The sequence below is a fragment of the Zosterops lateralis genome, assembly GCF_965231275.1.
Source record: "Zosterops lateralis genome assembly, chromosome: 2".
NCBI lineage: Eukaryota > Metazoa > Chordata > Aves > Passeriformes > Zosteropidae > Zosterops > Zosterops lateralis.
The window spans coordinates 27,970,430-27,994,381 of NC_139763.1; the positions used below are offsets into that span (position 1 = coordinate 27,970,430).

The window sequence follows — 23,952 nt, forward strand, 5'->3', positions numbered from 1 at the left end:
AACTGTGGCAGACAAAAAATATATTCGTACTCAGAAAAGAAACGTGGGACAGTGAAAATTGTATTGCAAATTAAAACAAAATACAGCAGAAGCAATAAAATACAATAATCTTATGTTACAGATTACTATTGACAGACATTTTAAGAAATGCTTTTATTTACATTTGCAAAGATATTACTATACAAAATTACATTATACAAAGCAGGCTAAAATACTAAATGTTACTTAAATACAGGAAAAGATCAAACAAACTCTAAGAAATTCTGAAATCAAAATAAACAAAATTTCTTATTCAATACATCTAGTTATGTTAAATTAAAATCTGGTTTTAATCATTAAAACTGCAGGATTATCAAAAGATAATCTTCTAAGACGCCTATCTGCTACTTATCAATCATAAAATAAATTAGAGTACTTATAAAACTCTCTGAAGAGTCAAAAGTAACTAAGATTCATATCTGTAAGGAAGGACTGGTATTCCTGATCTCCTTACTCTAAGGAATCAATTGCTTACATAGCATGAGTGATTCACAACAGCAGCATCATTTCACTTCTTTACAAAATATTGAAGAAAGCAATCTAGCATATTACAAAGTTTTCCATTTTCCTTTTTATGAATGAGTGACATATAAGTGAAACTCCACACAATATACAGCGAATTACACAGTACTGCTTAATGTATTTCTACAAATCAGTAAAAAAACCCCAACTCCAAATTTCATAATGTTGGTAGTTGGTATAAATTATACAGAACAATACTTTGATTGAAAGCTAGTACTAGTGACCTGTGCTTAGATTGGAGGCAAAAGAGCTACTCCTCAAGAATTCCAAATTCAGCAGAATTGAATTGAGGTTTATACAGAGGAAGGTGTGATTTGGATCTATAGTTCTACGCAGTTCTTGGAACATTTGATGAAGACCAAACAATTCAAACATCTTCTTATTCCTTCTGGAAAAGATTTTGAATAAAATAATTGTCAATTCAAAATTAAGAGGTTTCACATAAACACTAAAGATGCTACAGAAAATATTTTTTAATGAAGTAAAATGTGCATTATTTTGAGTATTTAATATAATTCTTCTAGGTATGTTTCTAAGCATAAGGTTATCAATGCATAGTGAGAAAAATCTCGCAAAAATTAACAAAAAATTTTCTTAAGTGATACGTACACATAATATAATGAAAGCTCAAGGAAAGGCAGTAACAGGACTTTTCACTCATGTGAAATAAGATTTCAGAGACAATGAATTTAAAAAAAATTAGGATTTATGAGCCAATTTTACTTTGACTAGTAAATCCCAATTATAATTTATATTGGATTATTTTATAGGAAAACCTTTTTCCTAGAGTTCAATTTTATTCCTTACAGGAAATTAAAATCTCAGTTTTGTCAACAGCTTTAAGTCCAATGTAAAAAAATTACAATTTAGATACCTCCTTGTATAAATGAGATAACCCCACTGAGGAATGTGCCAGTGAAGCTCAGCAGCACATTACTATTGATATGATGACCTTTGTTACAATAACCCAAAAATCAGTAAGCAATGGGAACACAGTTTAAAAAGTTGAACATTCCCAAAAGGGCTTAATTGGCTCAAAATCTTAAATTTATTTTTTGAAGGAAATTAAAACTGATGAAGCTTGAATGCAAGTCAAAGATAAGACTAAATTTTCAAAGGAGCTTCTACTAAATATCTGAGTAGAACTGAAAGTCTAGGATTCTCTTCTAAGAATTCTAAGCATTTTTGTCACCAGCACACATAAGGAATAATTCCTCTTTAAGTCTACATTGTGAGACTTTTTTCTAGTTTGCACTCTGCAAATTGAACTAGATTTATGCACTAATTGAGAGGCTTGTCTTAAACCTCTATGACTAAAACAGTTTAAATTTAACTGCTAACATTAAAAGTCCAGCATTGTATATGGTGGAGGAAATAAACAGAAAAACAGAGATGAGGTTTTGGAAAAGAAGAAAGATAAAGGTCACCAAGTTCATTGACCTAATAATAGCTAACAGAACAATGGTAATAAAGGATTACTTTATTCTGGAGAGTTTGTGCAGTAAAACAGAGAGCTTTTCCAAAACTGCAATATCTAGCTTAGAACTTCGAAGCAATACAGAGCAAGTCCGGAAGAACAATTCATTACTGCAGGCTTCCAGGAAAGGCTGTAAGAAACCTGGAAAAGAAGATAATTTAAAAACTGTATCAGAGAGTTCGGTGCAGAGAAAAGTGTAACTGCTTATTGATATTTTTAGAAGGCCTTAAATGTTTCATATTGTGCAATAATTACAACAACCAAATATTTCAGTTTCTGTTGAATGTGTGATACAAAACTCAGGTAAAACTAGAAAATGAAAAAATCCAGGTTCCTAAGAGTTCTGACACTACTGATCTTTGGATTAAAACAGTGTCTATTCTCTCGAGAACAAAGAAAAACAGGAAACAGAACCATTTAAAACTCAAATAAAAATTCTTACATTGAAAATGTTTATGCAAAGCTCATTTATCATGGTTCTTTCCTTTAGACCATGGGAGGGGAACATTAAGCTGAGCCAAGACTCAGAAAGAAGTATTTTAAGCTGCTGCAGATCACATGGACAGAGATGATACACATAAGAGATTGTGTGAGACCTGAAAGCCTTTCATTATCAGTATACTGTCCTTGTACTCAGTTTCAAAAGAGGAAACACAGTAATTAAGAGGTAAAAGTAAGATCTGTACAACAATTAAATACAAAAACCCCTCCTCTTAAAATAGTGGATGAGTTTTTATGTCACACTGAAAAGCATTTCCCTCTACCCTATTTCCCAAAATCTAGCAACTTCAAAATAAGGTTAAATACATTCCCTGGTTATCTCATTCTGGTTCTCTTATTACAGATTAATTTATAGAAAAAGCATAAAGGAAAAAAGTAACAATTTGTTTTTCCTTAAAATTAACAGTCTTTAATATACCGCAGAGCATTTGCATTATCAAAATACATACGTGAGCAAAATATTTTAATTGCATAACGTTAAAATATTTAATAAGAATAAGAAACTTAATAAGAAACTGCAATATGTAAATTACAGCATAAACCAACAAACAAGACGTTAAAAAAAAATCGTATCCTGAATGCTGTACTTTATAAGCAGGACATCAAGGTGTTTTTATCAGTACAAAGAGTGCTGGATGTACATTTTGGTCAAAATTTTCCTTTCCTTGTTCAAGGACATACAACTTACTAAATGTAACAAGTAGCTTTGGAGTGAATTAAAGGTTTTATTTTTTTTCAGAAGGTTCACTGATAAAAAAGCTGAAGAAATGCTACAGAAAACTGTTTGAAATAGGGCTTAAAAAAGAAATCAACCTGGCATTTAAAGGCAGCCTGAGAGCCCAGATAATTAATTTTCTGAGTTGCGCATTTATGCTGAACATTTAGTAAGGAACCAGTTATTCCTATTCCAACAAATGACCAGGTGCCACTTTCCTAATACACAGGGAACTCATGAGACTTGAGGGTCCTTGGTGGTTTATATCCTCAAGTCAAGAGACTGAGAAACAGCAAATGCCTTTATCACAGATCAGAGAAACTATTGCTATATGTAATCTTTCCTCTCTTTTCAGCAGAGGTGCTTTTGCTCCTTTGATTTAAAATGCTGGATTCAACAGGTGGGATCCACAACATATATAATGGAATGTGTGGATGGAAATCATAGAGATGCAGGATAATAAGAAGAGTTTGGTAGCAAGAGGCCAACCTTGCAGCAATAAAAAGCAACAACAACTGATGTTCCATAAAGTTTGGAAAAGGCAGGCAGATGTTTTGTGGTTTGCACAGCTGAAGTATCCTCTGTTCTTTACCCAAAGCAATGCAAAACAACAATTATTCAAAGAGATATGCATTATCAAGGCAATAAATCACTATAAATTAATCTGCTTTTCTGTTTACATCTACTTCCGTGTTTCTTGTATTCTTTCTATCATGTGCAATACACCTATGGCTTTATGCACACTGTCCTCTCAGTTTGAGTACTACTTCCATTACAATTTGCTGTCTCTAAATGGTAACAGTAATAAATATAAAACCAGAATGAAACTAAAGTAGGAAAAAAAGCAGTAATCAGTGAAAAAAAGATAAGTAAAGATACTATTTCTCATTTATTTTAGCTTATGGTCTTCAAGGCATACCACTTTTAATATTTTTTTCAGAATTTCTGTACTTTCTCTGCAGAAAGTATTATTTTTCAGAAATTGTTACATAAAAAACCCCTCAGGGCTATCTGTTAATTCCAGCAAACAGAAAATCCTTAGATGAATTCACCACATGTGCTACATTTAGTGATATGTGACTGACATACACTCAAGACTTGGTGCTCTTTACTGAGCCACTGGTGTCTGTGACACAACTCAGGGGTTATTAAATACATACAGCAGAATCTTAAACCCAGAAATATAATTAACTAAAATTTCACTTCTGTAATGCCCTAGTGAGTCTAACTTGTTAAAATCCATGACAAGTGGTGACAAAACTATGAACAGAATCTACCATCTTTCCTGACCAAATATTTCTATCGCTGGGGAGTGTTTGAAGTAAAATTTCTGTACAATAGCAGGAAGAGACAACCTTTTCTAAAGCAATGAAAATCTAGACCTACAAATTCTGCAGTCTGTAACTTAATAGTAATTTTACAGAGTAACAAATTCATAGAAATTCTTCTAAAATTTGCTAGAGTGCCTATTCCTAAGAAACAGAAATGGTCAGTCCTATCAACCTGCACTGCAGCAGTGATAAAATGTGTTTTAGCAACAAAAATTGAAACAGAATATCTTACTTAGCCAAGATGCTTATCAGAAAGGGAAGAAAAGAATAAATAAATGTGTGAAGACGTTAATATTCAAGAAGCAAACTGAGAAGAAAGGCTTTTCTTCTTTCTATTGCCTGTTAAGACAACAAATGGCTTAAAAAAACTCATTTAGCATGACTTCTGACTCATCTGACCACTGACTCATGAGATCTGAAGATAACAAAGACTGCTTGGATGAACAGGGCAATCCTACAATTTATTCCTATAAATACCCTTAAACAGCCATAAAATGCTTTTAGTTCCTTTTCTGCAGGGTAAACAAATGCCATATTTAGCTGACCTGATTATTTCTTTGCTGCCCTGCTCTTACTGGTTCCTTAAACATATTACATTTTAAAAACAATACACATACACACACATATATATGCTGTAAGAATATTCTGACTTTGAAGTTTACAAATTAAAGTAAAAGAAAATATCACTTTTAAGACAGAGGATTTTTCCTACAAAACAGAAAAGCTAATGTGGTAATAGTATCTAAAAGTTTGCAAAATTATTCACGTGAAACTCAACTTAAAACCAGACATGTTTAAATCGACTTTCTGTACACTGTTTATATATTCAATTCAGATAAGCTTTTGAAGTTTATATTCTAAGTAACCAGAAAATGAACAAAACAAATATATAATTTAAATGCATTTCTAGCTGATTAACTAAAAATAATAAGCTTCACATTTTAAAATATTTTGGTGGCTTAGATTCTGCAAAGATTTTGCTTTTATTTAACTGTTTTAGAAAAATATAATTGGAATTTATCCTGACAGGACTTTGTCACAATTTAAAATAATGTGAAAAAGCCTCCAGTGGTAACCTCAAAAAATTGGACCACGCTGTAGTTGCATTAACTTAGCTTGATTGGTAGACTGCAACAAACAATAAGCAATTTATCATTGTTGACAGAATTCATATGAAATTTACCCTCAAAGTAATCAGTCACATAGCATAAAATCTCACCAGCTATAGTTACCCAGAAAATTCTGTTTCATACCTAAAGCTATTTCACTTCAGGAAATAAAATGACAAATCTAAGTTTACATTTTAACAAATAAACGATTACAGTTTTGCCTCATTTTCTAATTGAGAAAGGATCTGCTGGGAGAAAGGAGAACGTGTCTCAACAATGCAAGTGAATGATGCCGCAGTGTCTACTAGCGTGGAAAAGTTACCAAATGCAAAAGTTAACTGTGCACCACAGCAGAAACACTTCAAAGGAAACAGCAACATCACTTGCTTATAACCAACTGCCTCTAGGAGTCACCTATAAGATTTGAACCATTAGCTGAATTTAGCATTTTCTCCTGTAATCAGTAGCCAGGACTGTTCAGTGTCAGTGGTTAGAGCATAGTGTAGGTGCCTGCACAGGTGAGGCTGAGTTAACAGAGCCCAAGTGGCAATTTCAGCTGGTCACCCACTATGTGCTGACCTCAGTAAGACCGGAACTGCTCTTCAGTTTCCTAGGGTGTTCAAGACATTCAAACAGACATGGGGCACGATGTGTAGGAAACCAATATAATTCTTATGCGGTAACTAGAGATTGCGTCCAGAAATAAAAATTGGGATAGCCCTGTATTTTATGGTGTTTTTTGACTGTCTAGAGCATGATGAAGGTGATGACAGGGTTGAGTGTTTGGGTCTAAGAATAAGGGGAAAGGGCAAGGCAGACATCCTGATGGGAGTCTATTATAGGCCACCCAACTGGGATGCAAAGGCAGATGAACTAGTCTATAAAAATTGGGGAGATGTCTCATAATTCCTAATTGTTCTCACAGGGACTTCAACTTACCTGATGCCTGCTGGAAACACCACACAGGAGAGAGGACACAGTCCAGGAGGTTCCTGGAGTGAGTCGAGAACTACCTGACAGATGGTGAGGAAGCCAATTAAGGGAAGTCTCCCCACTGGTTCTGCTGTTTGTGAACAGAGAAGGACTTGAGGGTGATGTGATGGCTGGAGGCCGTCTTGCACACAGACATCATAAAATGATAAGAGCTTTTTATTCTTGGAGAAGTAAGGAAGGAGGCCTGCAGGACTACTAAGTGAGACTTCCAGACTATAGCTGGTTTAGGAGACTGATGGAGAGAGTCAGTGGGATGGGAGGCAGTCCTGAGGGCCAAAGGAGTCCAGGAAGGCTGGGCATCCTTCAAGAAGGGAATCTTAAGGCACAGGAGCACGCTGTCCCCATATGCCAAAAGACAAGCTGGCGGGGAAGCAGATTGGCCTGGCTGAAAAAAGAGGTTTGGCTAGAACTCAAGAAAAAAAAACGTTTACGGCATTTGGAAGAAATGGCAGGCAACCCAGGAGGACTGCAAGGGTTTTGTGAAGTCATGGAGAGAGACAATCAGAAGGGCCAAAGCCCAAGGAGAACTTAGTCTGGCTGTTGGTGTAGTAGACAATAAAAATGTTTCTACGGATACACTAATAACACAAGGAGGGCTAAGGAGTATCACCACCCTTTACTGGATGTGAGGTGGAAACATAGTGACAAAGATGAGGAAAAGACTACCTAAAGCCTTCCCTGCCTCAATCTTTAATAACAAGACTAGTTGTTTTCCAGGTACCCAGCCTCCTGAGCTGGAAGGGACAGGGAGCAGAACAAGGCTCCCATAATCCAAGGGGAAAGGGTCAGTGACCTGATACACCATGTAGACACACAACAAGCCTATGGGACCAGACGGGATCCACGAAAGGGTATCAAGGAAGCCAGTGGGAAACGCTCACCAAGCCACATTCCATCACTTACCAACATCCTGGTTAATGGGGAAAGTCCCAGGTACCTGGAGGCTGGATAATGTGACACTCATCTGCAAGAAGAGCCAGAAAGATGATTCAGGAAACTAGAGGCCTGTCAGCCCAACCTTGGTGCCAGGGAAGGTTATGGAGCAGGTCATTCTGAGTGTCTCCACATGGCATATGCAGGGATAGGGCCAAACCAGCACAAACATGGGTTTATGAAAAGCAACTCTTGCTTGTCCAGTCTCATCTCCATTTACAGCAAAGTAACACTTGGTGGACGAGGAAAAGACTGGATATTGTTTTCCTGGACTTTAGTAAAATCTTTGCACTGTTTCCCACACCATTCTACTGAAAAAACTGGCTGCTCAATGTGTGGAAGAATGCACTGTTCAGTGGGTAAAAAATCAAGTATAAAAACCCTAAGCTGGTAAAAAACAAGCCAGGAGGAAGCATTTTGCAAAGAGAGAACAGTCAATGCAATGTATTTGTTGGATTTGGACCAAAAAAATGGAAAACTGAACATATGTGCCCTAAAAATCTAAAGATATTTTCAGGAACTAAAGCAGAGAAATAAAAAAGAAAATAGAATGTACTATAGGTTTATCTGTGAGTATATGTATAGGAACTACAGTTGTTGAGGCAGAACAGTCAGATATTTTTGTTTGGTAAATAAATGAAGCAGTTATAACTAATCTAGACTTCGATACCATTTGAGAAAGCAACAACAGGTGAGAGTATATTGCAGAAAATGGGGGTTAGCAGAATGGCTGAAAAGTTGTGTAAAGAATTCACTAAAAATGAACTTCAGTTTTAAACACTGATTTTTGCAATGGCACTTACCTGGTGCTCTAATTAATGACTACGGCCTAAAGGTAGGAACAGTCTAATGAAATTTAATGCTGGACCTGCGTACTTAGAATGCAGCAGTATAAAATATATGGAAATTAGAATTATCTTACTTGCTAGAAGAGCAGATGCATAAAGTTGATATACTAAGAATCAACATACATTTTGTCCAAGAAAATCACTGATTATCAGTGGATCAAAGGATGGATTTGATCAGAGGATGAAAGCTTTTGCTGTGCTGATTGAACTCAAGTTTGTCTATGAGCAATCAACATGCTTATCAGTCTTATCATTAAAGACTAATGAGGCCTGACAAAGAAAAAAACATTTTACAAGTAACCTAGGTAGCATTTTAAATTGAAGTTGTACACTACTATGGGTTACTTTGTTCAAGAAGCCAGAAAAGGCCCAATGAAATATCAGAATCACAGAAGGAATCACAATTCTCTCAGTGCACACCTGAAGGGTGTTTGTTCCAAACACAATGACAAACTCTAAGAAAACCTTAACATAAATAAATATCACTTGGGATCATCTGTAGTTCCATAACATTAGATTGCAAGTGAGCAGGTATTTAAAGTCTGAGCTCTGACAATGCATAGATGTTACTCAAACTACACAATTTTTATTTTCCACTTCCAAGGAAAGTCCTTCTTTACAGAATTATTCCAATTATGACATTGCTCAAAAAAAAAAAAAAAAAAAAAAAAGCTAGCTAAAAAGTACAGTAGTTCTGATAGTAAAATACAAAAAAATGTGTATAAAAATATTTTTCCTACTTAAATTATTTTATGGAAAACTATAAAATTGTAAACATTTTATTAAAAATATGCAAGTTTAGTAAAAAAGAGCTTACTTCAATAAACTTCAATGTTCTAAAGATTTCATAACTTAAATTGACTGGAAAGTGGATATGTATATCCAAACATTGATATAAACAACTCTTTTTAATATCAAATACCTAAAAAAAGTTGGCATTTGTGTCTACCTTCAAAATGATAATTCTGCTTAAGAACCACATTATCACCCTAAACAAACAGTGAAGCTTTACTTTCAAAATGAATACTTTACTATACATAACTTTGTATTTAATAGTTCCTTCTATTTATTCCTTTGAAGTGGATGAGACAGTGATCTAAAGTTCAGAATGGCTAAGCATTACATGACTGTTACTAGAAGAGGGAGAAAATAATGACACAAATGTTATTTGTTAATACAGAGGGGCACTTCATACTAAATGAATTCGATCAAAATCAAAGTATTAAAACTAAATTTTAAATTAATTAACAAAATGTGTGCAAAGTTTTGGTGTACTTGCTTGCTTTCGGCACATATAGGTGGTTCCTAACATTAGCTAGGTTGCATTTAAGAGTCAGAGATCCTTTTCTGTGGTTAAAATATTAAACTAAAACATCTATTAATCCAACACAATTATCCCCTATTTTCAGAAGAATGTATAAAAATTACAAAGGTAAGATAGGATAATAGAGGAAGTATTTCCTTTTAAATGGTTTGTATTTCAATGTTCAAGCCGCGTAAGCTGTAAATCATTTCTATCACTATAGCTTCAAAACACAAGTCCTCAGGACAACTTCACATCTGCTTTTCATACAGGTGAGAGGAATCCTACCTTAATACAATATCCACAGCCTTGATGTTTTTATCCTTTCAGTACTGCAGAATAAACTCACTTGAAAAGATAAAGATAATATGCTGGAAAATGTTAAATTTTAATCTGTTTAAGCATACAGGCATTTTTTTACCCCATGCCTTCACTGCTTGCAGTCTGTAAAGTCTCAAAATGCTGAGGCTCAAGAGGAAGCATAAAGAGGCAAGTTTGAGTTTTCTTGGCAAATCCTGACCATTGACTTTTTAGAAGTACCCACAGAACAGTGCACGTTGTACAATTCCCAGCATCAGTTATGGAAGCATTCCAGCAAAAAGGAAAAGAGGAATGTCCTATAGACAGTCAACACAAGAAGACTTCAGTTTACATGTAAATAAGCACAGCTTTTTACTATAGAGAAAATCCTTGTATCTTCACTGGCTTCATTAACTTCCCTATGAGATGAGTGCATCTGGACACAGACTTGGTTATATGGCAATAATATTTTCTTCCAAAAAAAAGAGAAAAAACTAAAAGTAAGGTTCAGTGAATGTCTAAATACAGCTCGCTTTTGCAGTTATTAAAATTCTTAAGTTGTGTCAATATGGTTAAAAAATCACACTTAAGCCCTACCAGAATGTGCCATAACTTACAGTAAACCTGAGAATATAATTTTGACATTTTTTAAAATGTGTTCTCATTTTGATTTGTGAATAAGTACACACTAATATAAAATATACTCTCTGCAAAACAGAAATAAGCTTGAAGACAAAGTACATCTAAGTTTTATTTAAAGCAAATGCCAGTGTTTTGTAATGTCCAGTGAGCAGGTAAGTTTTGATTTCATTGAATGAGCTTAAGGTTGAGAAAGGGGAACCTACTAATCTATCTGACAGCTGTCAGATATCACTGCAGGAGGAGTTTAAGATATATGATGTCTTTGTATAAAAGTGCAAAATGTGAAACTGAGGCAGGGAGCTCTCTGCCAACAGATTTCAAATCAGGAATGAACCAGACTGCAGTTAACAATGGTATTTTTGATAGGTGAATATAAACTCCCTACATTGTTTGAAACCCTTTTAACTGATTCACAAGCTAAAAAAACATAGTAAGGTGTGTGAGAAGACAGGAAGAACGCTATTGAACAAGATTGCATATGACAAGTATTCAACTACAAGGTGATTTAATACCGATGATGTGCTGTTCTTCAACATCCACAGAACAAATTTTCTTGATGAGGTCATGCTACTTATTACTAGATTGTTTCCAGAAAATGTTTAAAGTCTGGTATCCAGGAATTCTCTTGAACAGTGTGCTGCAACTACTGTCCCAGAAACAAGATCTGCTGAGAAAAGAGGGAGGGAGCTTTGAGGTATGAAGATGTCCTGGAAGCCACTGTTCCACATTATAACAATCTGAATTATTAAAAGTAACTATTACTTTAATTATCAAACATTAATTTTAATAGCAATTTTAATGGGAAACAGTAAGAGCTTTGTTAAACAATAAATACATTATATGCCATTTGACTAAACTGAAACATCAACATGCAGCAGTTAATATGTTTTGCTCTCAAAATTTCAAAGGCAGTCAGAGCACTCTGCATTTGTAGAAATCTTTCACCAAGCTATTCAGCATATAACAAGATACTAAACCTACTTTCTATGACAATTCCATCAGAGAAGATTTTGGTTTTAGATCTGTCTTCAGAAAGGTTATTGGTCAGAGATGAGACTAAAAACCAAACACCATGGCCTGGAAGCTGCTTTCCTTAACTAAAGTAAGGAAACCTTCAAAAGCTGTGGTACTGAAATCTTTCTTCTCTATTAAATGAGCAGGAATAGATGTCCTACCACTACCTTTTCCACAATGAGAAGCAGGAAAGATGCCCTCATCTGAAGCCTCAGAATCAAGGAAAAGAGCACCATGACTCAGAGGACTTGCTCCCTTGACTCAGCTTTTATCAGTCAATCTTTGCAGTAACGGAAAGGTGGGCATCCTCCAGAAAACAAACATGGATTGAAGTAATGGGTATGGAGAGCAAGAAAGAAATTGAAAAGGATATAACTGAACTGACAGTCCTCCTATCTGACCATGAAACAAGAGAGGAGCCAATGAGATAGCTAAAGTAAAAATATATCTATACTAATTTATACATCATTATGTACACTTTTAAACAAAAATAATAGCAGATTGTAATAAGAGAAAAGAGATAAAATATCTTTGCGGAGTTGATTTTCTACTGTCAGGTTCACAAGAAGCTTTTAACTCTCACAAATGTGGAATTTAGAAGCAACCTATCATTTCCCCTAAAGAGAGATAACTAAACGAACTAGATTGCAACTTAGGCCACTGAGCTAATCTGGAAAAAAAATTCACCATCATATAAACAACATGAAATATAACATAAATTATTTAGAATTATATTGTTTATCCTAAGAATTATCTATAATTTCATTTCAGTTACTTATTAAGTTTCTAGCATAGGTTAAAATAAGCAATTTGCTAACAAAGTGCAAGTGGTTACGTAAGGACCGACACAGCTGCAAAATTTTGCTCGTAAAATCTACTAACAGTAAAAGTAATGAATAGAATCCACAAAAGTACTGGAATAAGGAAAAAACCCAGCACTATGAGAGCATAAAAGTAAACTGAAACTGAAGTTCTTTTGACACAAAGTAAACTGTCTGAATTACTGCATAACATCTTTAGCAGTTTCCTCTCACTCTTATGCCTTGAGGAGCATACTAACCTCAACTTTTTTCACCTCTGACATTTATAAGTCAGCCTTTGGTCCAACTACGAATTAGTTTGTATATGACAAGAACAATGATCAATAGAACATTTTACCTCCTCCTTAGGCCTTAAGATTCTTGTAAAAGAGGTGAGGCGAACAAGATTGGCATATATATATATTTATGCCCACACACATATATATTCTGTATATCAGACACACTGTTACAATTCCAAATATGTAATGATTTGGTGTACTGGGTCTGGCTGAGACAGAGTTAATCTTCTTTACAGCAGCCCTCAAAGTGCTGTGCTTTGCACTGGTAGCTAGAAAGGTGCTGGTAACACACCAGTCCTTGGCTATTGCTAAGCAGTGCCAGCACAGTGTCAACACTGTCTCCCTAAAATTCCCCCTCACCAGCAGGCTGGGGTTGGGCAAGATCCTGGGAGGGGATACAGGCAGAACAGCTGACTCAAAGTGACTCCCATACCATATGGTATTTGCTCAGCAATACAAGCCAAGAGAAAAGAGGAGGGGAAAGGCAGCATGAGAGAGGAAGGCATTCCTTATTTATGATACCTTCTGGAGCAAACTCTATGCATGCTGAAGCTCCACTTCCTAGGAAGTGGTCAGACACTACCCACTGATGGGATCTTTTGGTTTCCTTTGGTTCCATGTGTGGACTTTGCTTTTGTTTTAATAAACTGCCTTTATTTTGACCCACAATTTATTTCTTCAATCTTGTTTTCTTTCCCCTGTTCTGCTGAGGAGGGAAGTGTCAGAATGGTTTGGTGGGCACCTGGTGTTCAGCCAGGGCCATCCCACTATATTGGGACAAAATAGTGGGATTATTTTTTTCAGAATTATACAATGGCGTGGAAACTCACAGATGTCTGGGAAATAACAGTGCAGCTAAACTTGATGCAACTAAATTTCAAGAAACACATACAAATTAGCTTCCTAGGTGTACCATAAGTCTTAAACATTTCTTCACAGAATTCCACAAGCGGCCTAGCTGGAGAGGTACACTGTTGTTATTCACCCTTGTACAGAAGAGATGTAGAAAGAGGAAAAAAGTACTGAGGTATGTCATCTTTCAGTCCTCTATCATTTCCCATTGAAATGCTGGTGTCAGGACTCTCACAGATTGTTGATGCTAAACTCCTGAAAAAAGTTGGACTGCATGAAAGCCTGTCTGTAAGATCCACAGCAGTAAGACTATTTTTTAATTTCATTTTAATTTGCCATTAAGGTCTTGTACATAGATAGAAAAAAGATGATACTAATGCCTCAGCTGTTGCATTTGACATCATGTTTTCAGTAAGTGAAGCGTCATCAATATGGTGTGAATTTGCAATGGAAACCTGGATTCTGAACCCACTGTACCAGACATATTATGAAGCCAAAAGCAATGATACTGATCCAAAATCTAAGAACATGCAAACCAATCCCAAATCTGCTTAAGCAGTACTGCACACTCTCATTCTAGTTTCCAGCAAGAGAAATCTCGGTCTTAGTCTAGTAGGTACCTTCAGAGAGACTTCAACAAGTTAGAGCTGGGCAATCACCAACCATATGAAGTTTAACACACTGAAGTGCCAGATTCTGCACTTAAGATGGGGCAACCCTGGATGTAGACAGACTGGGGAATGAGTGGCTGGAGAGGAGCACTGAGGAAAGGGACCTGGGGGTCCTGGTCAGAAGAAAATTGAACAGGAGTCAGCAGTGCCCTGGCAGCCAGGAGGGCCAACCCCGCCCAGAGGACATCAGGCACAGCATGGTCACCTGGGCAAGGGAGGCGACTGTCCCCTTTGCTCTGCTCTGGGGTGGCCTCACCTCAAGTGCTGGGGGCAGTTTTGGGTGCCACAATATAGAAAAAACATTAAGGTATGAGAGAGTGTCCAAAGCAAGGCCACGAGGATGGTGAAGAGTCTGAAGAGGAAGCCTTATGAGCAGTGTCTGAGGTCACTCGGTCTGTCCAGCCTGGAGAAGAGGAAACTGAGGGGAGACCTCATTGCAGGCTTCAATATCCTCATACAGGGAAGAGGGGCAGACACTGACCTCTTCACTCCCATGGCCAGTGACAGAAATCAAGGCATAAAGCTGAGTCAGGGGAGGTTTCAGTTGGATAGCCATGGAAAGGGTGGTTGAAAACTGGAACTGGCTCCTCAGGGAAGTAGTCACAGCACCAAGCCTGTCTGAATTCAAGAAGCATTTGCACCATGCTTAAGCACAGGGTGTAACTCTTGGGTTGTCCTGCACAGGGCCAGGCATTGGACTTGACGATCCTGATGGGCCCCTTCCAACTCAGCACATTCTATGATTCTGTGATTCTTCATATGCAGCTTAAGTAATTATCCTTAATATATGAAGGAAACCTAGGCTTCATTTCTAGAACATGATAAAAATAATTTCTTACAGCAGAGAGAACCTACCTAAGGACCTCAGATAAGCCTGGACTGCACAGAAATATTAGCATTCATTGCCTACTATAAAAAAAAGGTACATGCAGTTATAGGGAGTAGTACTGCAACACAGTAATTATTTCATATCTGATTCACATTTTTCAGCCTGGACAACTGAGATTCGAATGTGTAAAAACACCTCATAAAAAGGAAAAAAACACCTTAAAAAATAAAGTCAAAGAAAATTATATGCTAGAAAAATCTCCGCTGGCCTTTTTTCCAATTTAATTTCTATTCACTTCATCTCTAAAGGTATTATTTTTGAGCAAGAGTATTGTAACACTCCTATAGAGCCAGAAAATTACTGCAATGAATTGAGAGAATGCTTAGGATGGTATCTATTACATAAAAAAGTAGAAGTCTAGACTTGGCCTCCTGCTGATTGGATGTTGTCTTTTAGGGTAATATGACTCCATATTTTAGTACAGGGCCACTACCTATGTCTTCATATTTAGGGCAGCACATGAATACAGCTTTAAAACTGAGCATGAATTCCTGTTTTACTCTAACACAGAGAGTCCTCTTCTGAATAGTTACTGCTGCCTTCCAAAGTTTATCTTTTAATGACTTTGTAATTGAAAACTTACCAAGGAAAGAAAACACAATTTTCCACTAGCAACATTACTTCTCATTGTTAAAGTTTTCTTGCAAAACACTATGTATTGGAAAAGAGAAAAACATGCCTAATTTGTGTATTGGCAATGCATTTTACCAAAGAGTAAGGCTCTACATAAGGCTTTATATCCAGTTACCAAGAAATAATTTTCAATCAAATGTCAATTTAATTAACCAATACTCTTCCTTCCCTGATTGTGATTCACAAAGATACAACTTCTCTGAGAATCAAGAAAGCAAAATTTGAGTTGCACAATATATCTTCATTATTCTTCAAACTGGAGGCACCTAGTGTATCAGAATGACTACTGCTAGGTAACAGAAGATGTACTGTCACAGTCATTACCCAAAGAAATACCAAATACTGTCCATCTTGCTTAGATTGTAACCTTTGTGCATTTAATTAATTCTTTCCCAATCACAGTTGTGGGTATTAGGAAGAATAGGGTAAGACCGCATTAATTACCTGGTCAGAAAAAGACTGCAAGGAAAAATAGAACTTTAGCTAAATATTTTTGAACTTGGGTTGCTACAAAATTGCTTTTTTCTCAATGTTACGCCATCCTAAGTCAAACTTGCTTTCTATTTAACTAGTACAGTGCATAATAACAAAATACCTCCAAAACAATATACACTTCTGTTCTTAAAGGCAATGAGTGATTTTATCTTAAAAAAAAAAAAAACAAAAAAACAAAAAAAAACCACTCACAAGGTTCATTCAACATGGCATTGGAATGTATCACTACCTTCATGCTCATCCAGGTGGTTATCAATTGATCCTTACCTGTATCACCTGGAAAAATGCTGTGACAAATAAGATTACTAATGCTTTTCTAGGGCCAAAGCACAGTAAAATTCAGCAAAACATAATCATCTGGGCACAGTAAAATTCAGCAAAACATAACCATCTCATCTAGAAATACCATTTCCAAACTAGAAATTGAAAAATGATTGGGGATGAGCTGTTCATTCAAACTAGGAGAAGAATTAAAATAGAACCTATTTTTTATCTCCACCTTCTGGCACGTTTTCATGATTTGGCCTCCCTGGCACAGCCTGACTTCAAAGAAAAATATCAGCAAGGTAATACAGTGGAATAAACTGAAAAGTCAAACAAAAAATAGCTACAAGAAATTCACAGCAAGAAATAAGAAAGCAACCAGGACGAAATACAAAATACAGTGGCTGAGAGGGAGAAGAAAACACAAGGTGACTTAGAAAAGGACAGATAATTCAGAAATACATTTTACATCTTTACTGAATGTACACGATACAAAGAATTGCTAATAGTACATTAGACTATTTATATGGCTTTTACACTGTATTTTTATACTGCTTTAACACTGGTTTTATGCTTTCCCCACCTGTTTTTTTTTTGTTTGTTTGTTTTTTGTAATTACCCAAATTTACCAGATTCCATGGTCATCTGCAGTAATCCATCAAGAGCACTGGAAAGCAGACTTGTACTGGATATTTTTAGGTGACTTAATATGACAGGCACACATTGGTACTCCAAAAATAAGGCCTTCCCTTCATCTGTCTTCAAGTCTACGCGAAGGGACTCAAATGCCTGAGCCAGGTAATCCACTGAAAACATCAGAATACAGGCAATAAAACTTCCATAATCATTATTTCATTAAGCCATGTGAATGACAGTTCTAACTATCTGACAGTCACCACAGCAGATACACACTTAAAAGTTAAATAGTCGAAAATATTAAATTTAATTTTTATTTAAAGACACCCTCTACCTATTTTTACTCCTTAACAGTTTATTGTGGGTAGAGAGACTATCTACAATTCATATGTTTAAGAAAAATATGCTTACAAATGTAAAGTCCTGAAAATATTTTGTTAAAGAGGAAAGAAAATACAAACTTGCATAGTTTGAGACAATGTTGGTTTCAACATCTGGGAAACCCCTACTAAGGGAGTCAGTGGCTGATTTGTCTGAGTGAGAGCAATTATTTTCATGAGATCAACTAGTCCCATTCCTTCTATTAAAAGCTGTAGTTAAAGTATAAACATTTTATATTCTCATCCATGGTGAGAAATTATACAAAGGATGTAGACTAAGTGAACAAATCTATTTTCTTAAGTTCCTGCTGTCAAATCTTTCTCAGTATCTTGGAATTGCATTGATCATCTGGAGCACAGAAAATTAAGTAGAAGGAAACAATTTATCCTACCGCGTAAGTTTAACTACGGTGCCATCTGCTGGATACTGACATTTTGAAGGAATGAGGACATATGTTCAAACCAAATCTGCTATTTTATCACCAGATCATTAGTGCCATGTGCTCAGTGATCGAAATTCATACATGGTGATATCTGACATATGTTTGACAACAGATCATATTTTCTGTGTTACAGAAGCCAGCAAAAAAAAGCAACCATGAGAAACTAAACTGATTCATTCTAATCAAGAGTGTTGTTCATCTGCTTAGGGTAAATCAGTCTCTTCAATGACTAGTTTTTTATTTCAATTTTTCTTGCATTGTTTTTATCAAACATTCCTAGAATGTGAGTCTCAATTTGAGACTAATTATCATGCTTCACCAAAATATGTTGACTGAAATAGTTCCCTCCAACAGCTGGAACATTGTGTTAGTTCATGAATGATGTCAGGATGGTCTTCCACCACATTTTATTCCCACGTTTACTATAAATACTCACAATATAAATACTGGACATGTCATTAGGCATAAACATATTAATGTGCTTAAACATCTAATCCAGAAGCATGACTTCTGTGAATAAAAACTCTCTTCATTATTTATGCATTTAAAATCTTTGGCATTCCCGTTTCGTGTCCATCAGGGTGCCACAGAGCATAGCAATTTTGTGACGTGGATTTCTGCTGTCTAGGAAATGCCTCAAAATTTAACACATTTCATGGAAAAGACTAAAAATATCAGATGCCAAAGCAGGCATCCGATTTTGACATTTTGGCATGGTATTTCAGGAGTACCTTGAAAATTAACATCTCTGCAGCCTGTATCAATCTCTTCATGTTATTGACAAAAGAAACATGTTACTTGTAAAGATATATTAAAATACAAACCATTCTGATAAGAGATGGTAGCAAAAATAGAAACATGGCATAATTTAGGTTGGAATCTAGTCCAATCTTCCTGTCAAAAGCAGGACCATCTCTGAGGTTAGGTTAGATTGCTCAGTTGTAACTCCACCAAAAAATTACTTGCTTTCAAAATGATCTGTGCTTTTAAAATGCCTTTGAAAGGGGAAAAATAAGTGATTAGTACCACAAAGAGTTAGAAAAGGGTTATAGAGATGTTGATTGTTATGCTATCCTTGTAAAAATTATTCTTGTAGAAAATTCCAGTTATGCAGACACACAGTACTGCTAAGGTGCTGCAGGTAAGCAGCAATCATGTCTTATACCTGTTCTTAATGGTACAGAATTACTTTCCTGCCTGACTTCCATAAAAAAGGATCTGCAACACCTTGTTCTCTGTTTCTTTTGAAGAAAGATAAGTCTTTATAACTGAAAGTAGTAGTTAACAAATCAGCTGAGAGAAGAGTTGTCTTATTTGAGTTGCATTTTCTGTATCTTTTCTCACACTGTCCAGACATGGATTTGTGTAATCTCGCAGTGTCTACTTTGAAACCTTTATCTTCTCCCATACTTAAGAAATGCTGACTTGTCTGACAAGTCATCACATCAAAAAACCCACATAAATTCTATCATAAAACAAATAATAGCAAGATTCATACTTGTATATTTTGCTTCACAATACCCAAGTAAAATCGCTTTTCACTAATAAAGCATAATAGACTCTACAGTATCATTAAAATGCTTTTTGTCCAGACATATGACTGAAATAGATAAATTAATATTAAAAAAATTTGACTTACCTTGTTTCACTGTTCTAAGCACAATCAAAGTTGACAGAAACCTCAGAGGCATACAGAAACTCTTAAAGAAAGCTGCTGACTTTGATTTACTTTCTGTAGACTGTTCAGAAGAACTGTGTGGGTTTCCCTTACCCACTACACCTTTGAAAATATCTTTGCCAAGTCTCCTCATGGTTGATCTCATTTTTGCATGCTGCTTCAAACAGTGCAAACATTAAAATTTGACATACATATGTTTCCCATGCAGTTAAATATTAAATTGCAAATATTTTGACCATGTATAGGAATATAATCAGTACAGGAGATACTGCTTTGTGTTCTAAAAGCAGTTGAACAATATTAACATGGTGCCTTATCAACAGACACTTCTGCAAGTGACTAATTAGTGAGGCTCCTGGATACTCTGATGTTATTTAAGTTGCTCTGGTTCCAGAAAAAAACTGTTTCTGTCAACTCAATGTAGTAAGCTTGCCTTAAGTTATAGCCTTTAAAGGCATTTACAGAATCAAGGTCTAAATATGAAGCTTAAGAACACTGTACAGGTAACATCTATTAGACTGTCATCACAAACTCTACAGAAGTATTTCCAGAGAATCAAACTTCACAATATACTTATTTAAAATATAGTTACTTAGTAGAACTGAACCCAACATCTTACTGTTGTACTGAATTTAAACTCAGGATATTTACACAGTTTTTAGCATTTGATTTAGCAAGTGAACATTGACAGTACTATGCTGGGTCTTTACAGTATGATTACTGTCTTTTTCTTTATTATATTGCTAAATATTTTCTTGGCAATCTAGTCAAAAAGAGCAAGGGATGTCTTGTGGTTAGACAGCAAGCAGAGGACAGAAAAATCAAAATTTCTTCACGGCTTTGCCACTCACTTCCATAATTTTCAACAAATCTCATTTATAAAATACACAATAAAATGTGTATTTTAACTACCATTTAAACTACTGCAAGTTTTGATAATACATATGCAAAAATAGGGTTTCAGATGTGCTTAGACATCACAAGAGAGATCATATACATAGGAAAACTACATTTAGATATACAATGCAAAATTTAAATTTAAGTTGAAAAAGAATTTGCTTTTCATTTGCCACCTGTCTGTGGTGAACACTATGAGTTTATGTTTTACAAAGACAGCAGTTTCTTTTCTATATGCAACATGAAAACATCCATTTTTCATATGTATTTAATATGCAAAATCCTTTAATATCTTCCATGATTAAAAAAAAAACAAAAAAAAAACATACTGCATGAGGACTACTTTTTTTTACCTGTATATCAGTGTCTATCTGTCTTATAGACCAGTAGATAAATTTAATCACAGGCACATGCAGTTTAGGATTCACATATGGCATCCACTGGAGTTGCTCAGTAACCATAGGCAAAAGCTGCAAAAATACACAAAAATAGAATTACATGCAGTATATGAACTATTCTATAATATTCTATAAGCTAAGTGTAAGCAAAAACCAACCAACCAAACAAACCTCCTAACTTTCTCCTGGAGTTTATCAGATTACATATGCAAATATACTCTGGGTTGATTCAGTACAGGTAACAGAATTATAAGCATATACAGGTTTTAAATTTTATGTAGGTTTACATGTGGGAGTGGAGATACATGTGAGCTCAATCTCAGTAAATCCAATCACAGTGGCTACAAATCTTTTATATAATGAATAAATAAAATGAAGTGAATTTTCTGAACACCTCATCGATTTCTAAATCTTGGTATCACAAGAAAAAACAATAGAGGTGTTGAAATACAGCATAGCATCACCTTTTATTGGTGATAAATTGAAATTTTAGTATCTAAAGAGGCATTAAAATATTTTAAATTTGACCTGTTGATCTCCTTAAAACAATGTATCACACATAAAACACAAGATAAGCTATCACCTCACAGAATTCACTTGAAATAAAATGCTGAAACTCTTAGGTTGAGACAAGACACCACACTTTTTATGAAAAATTATCTGTATGCTTTAAAATGACAAATTATCTACTATATATCTCACTGCTGAAATTAATATTTACTTACTAACAAATATTTTGTTTTAATTACATGCTGACCTATTATACTCTCAAAACCATTTAAAACACACCAAAATCTGAAAACATATTAGCAAATAACCCAAACCCCTTTACCTTCATACACTTTTCCTGAGTACAGGGGTTCTTTGAGGTCTGGGTAACCACAGGTTTATGAGTGTCCTCTCTCTCTTCTTGTGTTTCTATTTTGCTAAGATACTGCTCAGAGATCCAATCCATAAGATAAGTTAAGAGCTCATAAACTTGTGAATTCAATGGTAGCTGTAATATATTCACATCAGATATTTCAGCTTTTGATTTAATGCTTTTTCTAAGCTAAAATAGTAACAGACTGAAATACATGAGAGTACATTAGCTATGAAATATTATGCATAATAGAAAGGATGAGAATTTTATGCCTGATAAAATCTGAGAGGTGAGTTACTGTAGTGTGAGTCTGTGGAAAATGTATCCAAGGAGACAGTGATCTTGAACAAGCCACGTGGGCTCTGCTGGGCCTTGTACCAGGGTTTGAGAAGCCTGTATAGTATTAATGTAACTGTAACTTACAGTATCTCTGGGAAAGGTAAACTGTGTGCAAAAAAGTTTGGAAGGTGGCAGTCCTGACTAGGAGACCACAGTACATCAAGGAATCAGAGATCCACACCACAGTTAACCTGAGCAGGTGCAGTCTGTGCTGTGCTGCACAGATCAACCAACTGCAGTTTATCCTGTGCTTGGCTTCAGGATAAACTTAGGCAATTCCCTCTTGGTACTGCTGATCCCGCCTGGCCTTGGCCTTGTCTAAAAGGGCAACAAGTTCTTCTCCTATGAACGTCCTTCATGAACAGAGTTGTTTTCTTGCATGAAAATGATACATATGTTGAGTGGCCAAAAAGGAGGAGCTTCTCTCAATGGACAGGCTCTGCTCAGCATGCCCTGGTAAAAATCCACCAGGGCTCCATTTGATGCTGCACAAACACAACGTTCCCAGCATCTCGAGGGACACAAGACTTACTCACTCCCTATATTCCTCCTCTTACTGTCTTATTAGCCATTTAATTAAGCCATTAATGTCTTTCTTACAAACACACTGAAGGAACCGTGCAGTGTTTCTTTCTCTCACACCTCATTCCCCAGTGCAAAACAAACACCTATTGTGATGGTTTCTAGGTGTGAAAAACATATACCCATAATTTATTTTGTACTTGGTCGATTGGTAATAAAACAGCTTGGAAAAAAATTCACATACAGAATCACTACACTTTATAATTCTGGACAAATGAATTACAGGAGAAAACAAGTCTTTAATGTCCTTCTCATGGGGAAATTCTTATTTCAATGCACTAGACCTACTTTGTTTCATTTCATGCCATCTACTGTTGATAAATTTAACTGGGTAACTAGCATTGTTTAAAAAAAAAAAAAAGAACAAAGACTTTACGAAAATCTCATCTTGGATCTACTACACCACAATGAAATACTCCACAAAACAAATCCAGACATCTGAAGACAGGCTGCATTAACAATTCCCTAAAGATCTCAAAAGTTTTCTTCTATCTACCTTCAGGTAACTCTTTTCCTCTTCACTCAGAACTGTAACTACTGATACTATTTGTATTACATGTACAATCGAAGTATGCTAAAACCTATATAAAGAGAATTTGTTGGCTATATACAGACAGCACAGTATTAAGGCATTCATTGTAGATCAATTAGATAGGGTGGTGTGAGTATCTTTCTCATTTCACAGTTTACTTCCAGCTGGAAAAAAAAGCATAAACAGCTGAGAGATGTTGGCAGAGTAATACCATAAATGGAACTACACGGAGACAGAAAGAATTTCATTAAGTGATATAGGAAGATTTTTTTAAGGTAAATAAGTGATTGTTTTGGAACTGTGAATGAACACTGGATTTAATCTCTGTCCTTCACTAAAGATTATTTTTCAAAAAAGTAATATTAGTATATCACTTTTGGTTTAAGATAAAGGTTCTTTATTAGATGCTTCTGTAAGACTACTTTTTTCCTGGTGTTATTCAGAAGGATAGTGCTGTACTGTAGCAGTAACCAGAATCAGTCTAAGAATTGTTCTGATGCAACAAAAGAAACCTGTGACAGTGGATGCAGGCTGTAATTATAGATGGCAGATGAAAGACAATGATATGAGGAGGA

At 35.5% G+C, this 23,952-nt stretch overlaps 1 protein-coding gene across 1 annotated transcript in view; it reads right to left on the minus strand.

Annotated features, from left to right (window-relative positions):
• Positions 1 to 330: 330 nt before the first annotated feature.
• CCDC138 (coiled-coil domain containing 138) overlaps positions 331 to 23,952 on the minus strand; it is a gene marked incomplete at its 5' end in the record, with an annotated part of 29,744 nt that continues 6,122 nt past the window's right edge. The window contains 6 exon segments of the mRNA XM_083855585.1: positions 331 to 949; positions 2,041 to 2,179; positions 17,260 to 17,436; positions 19,729 to 19,921; positions 21,018 to 21,134; positions 21,895 to 22,059. Of these exon segments, the coding sequence (XP_083711711.1) occupies positions 778 to 949; positions 2,041 to 2,179; positions 17,260 to 17,436; positions 19,729 to 19,921; positions 21,018 to 21,134; positions 21,895 to 22,059 (963 nt within the window). The 3' untranslated portion in view covers positions 331 to 777.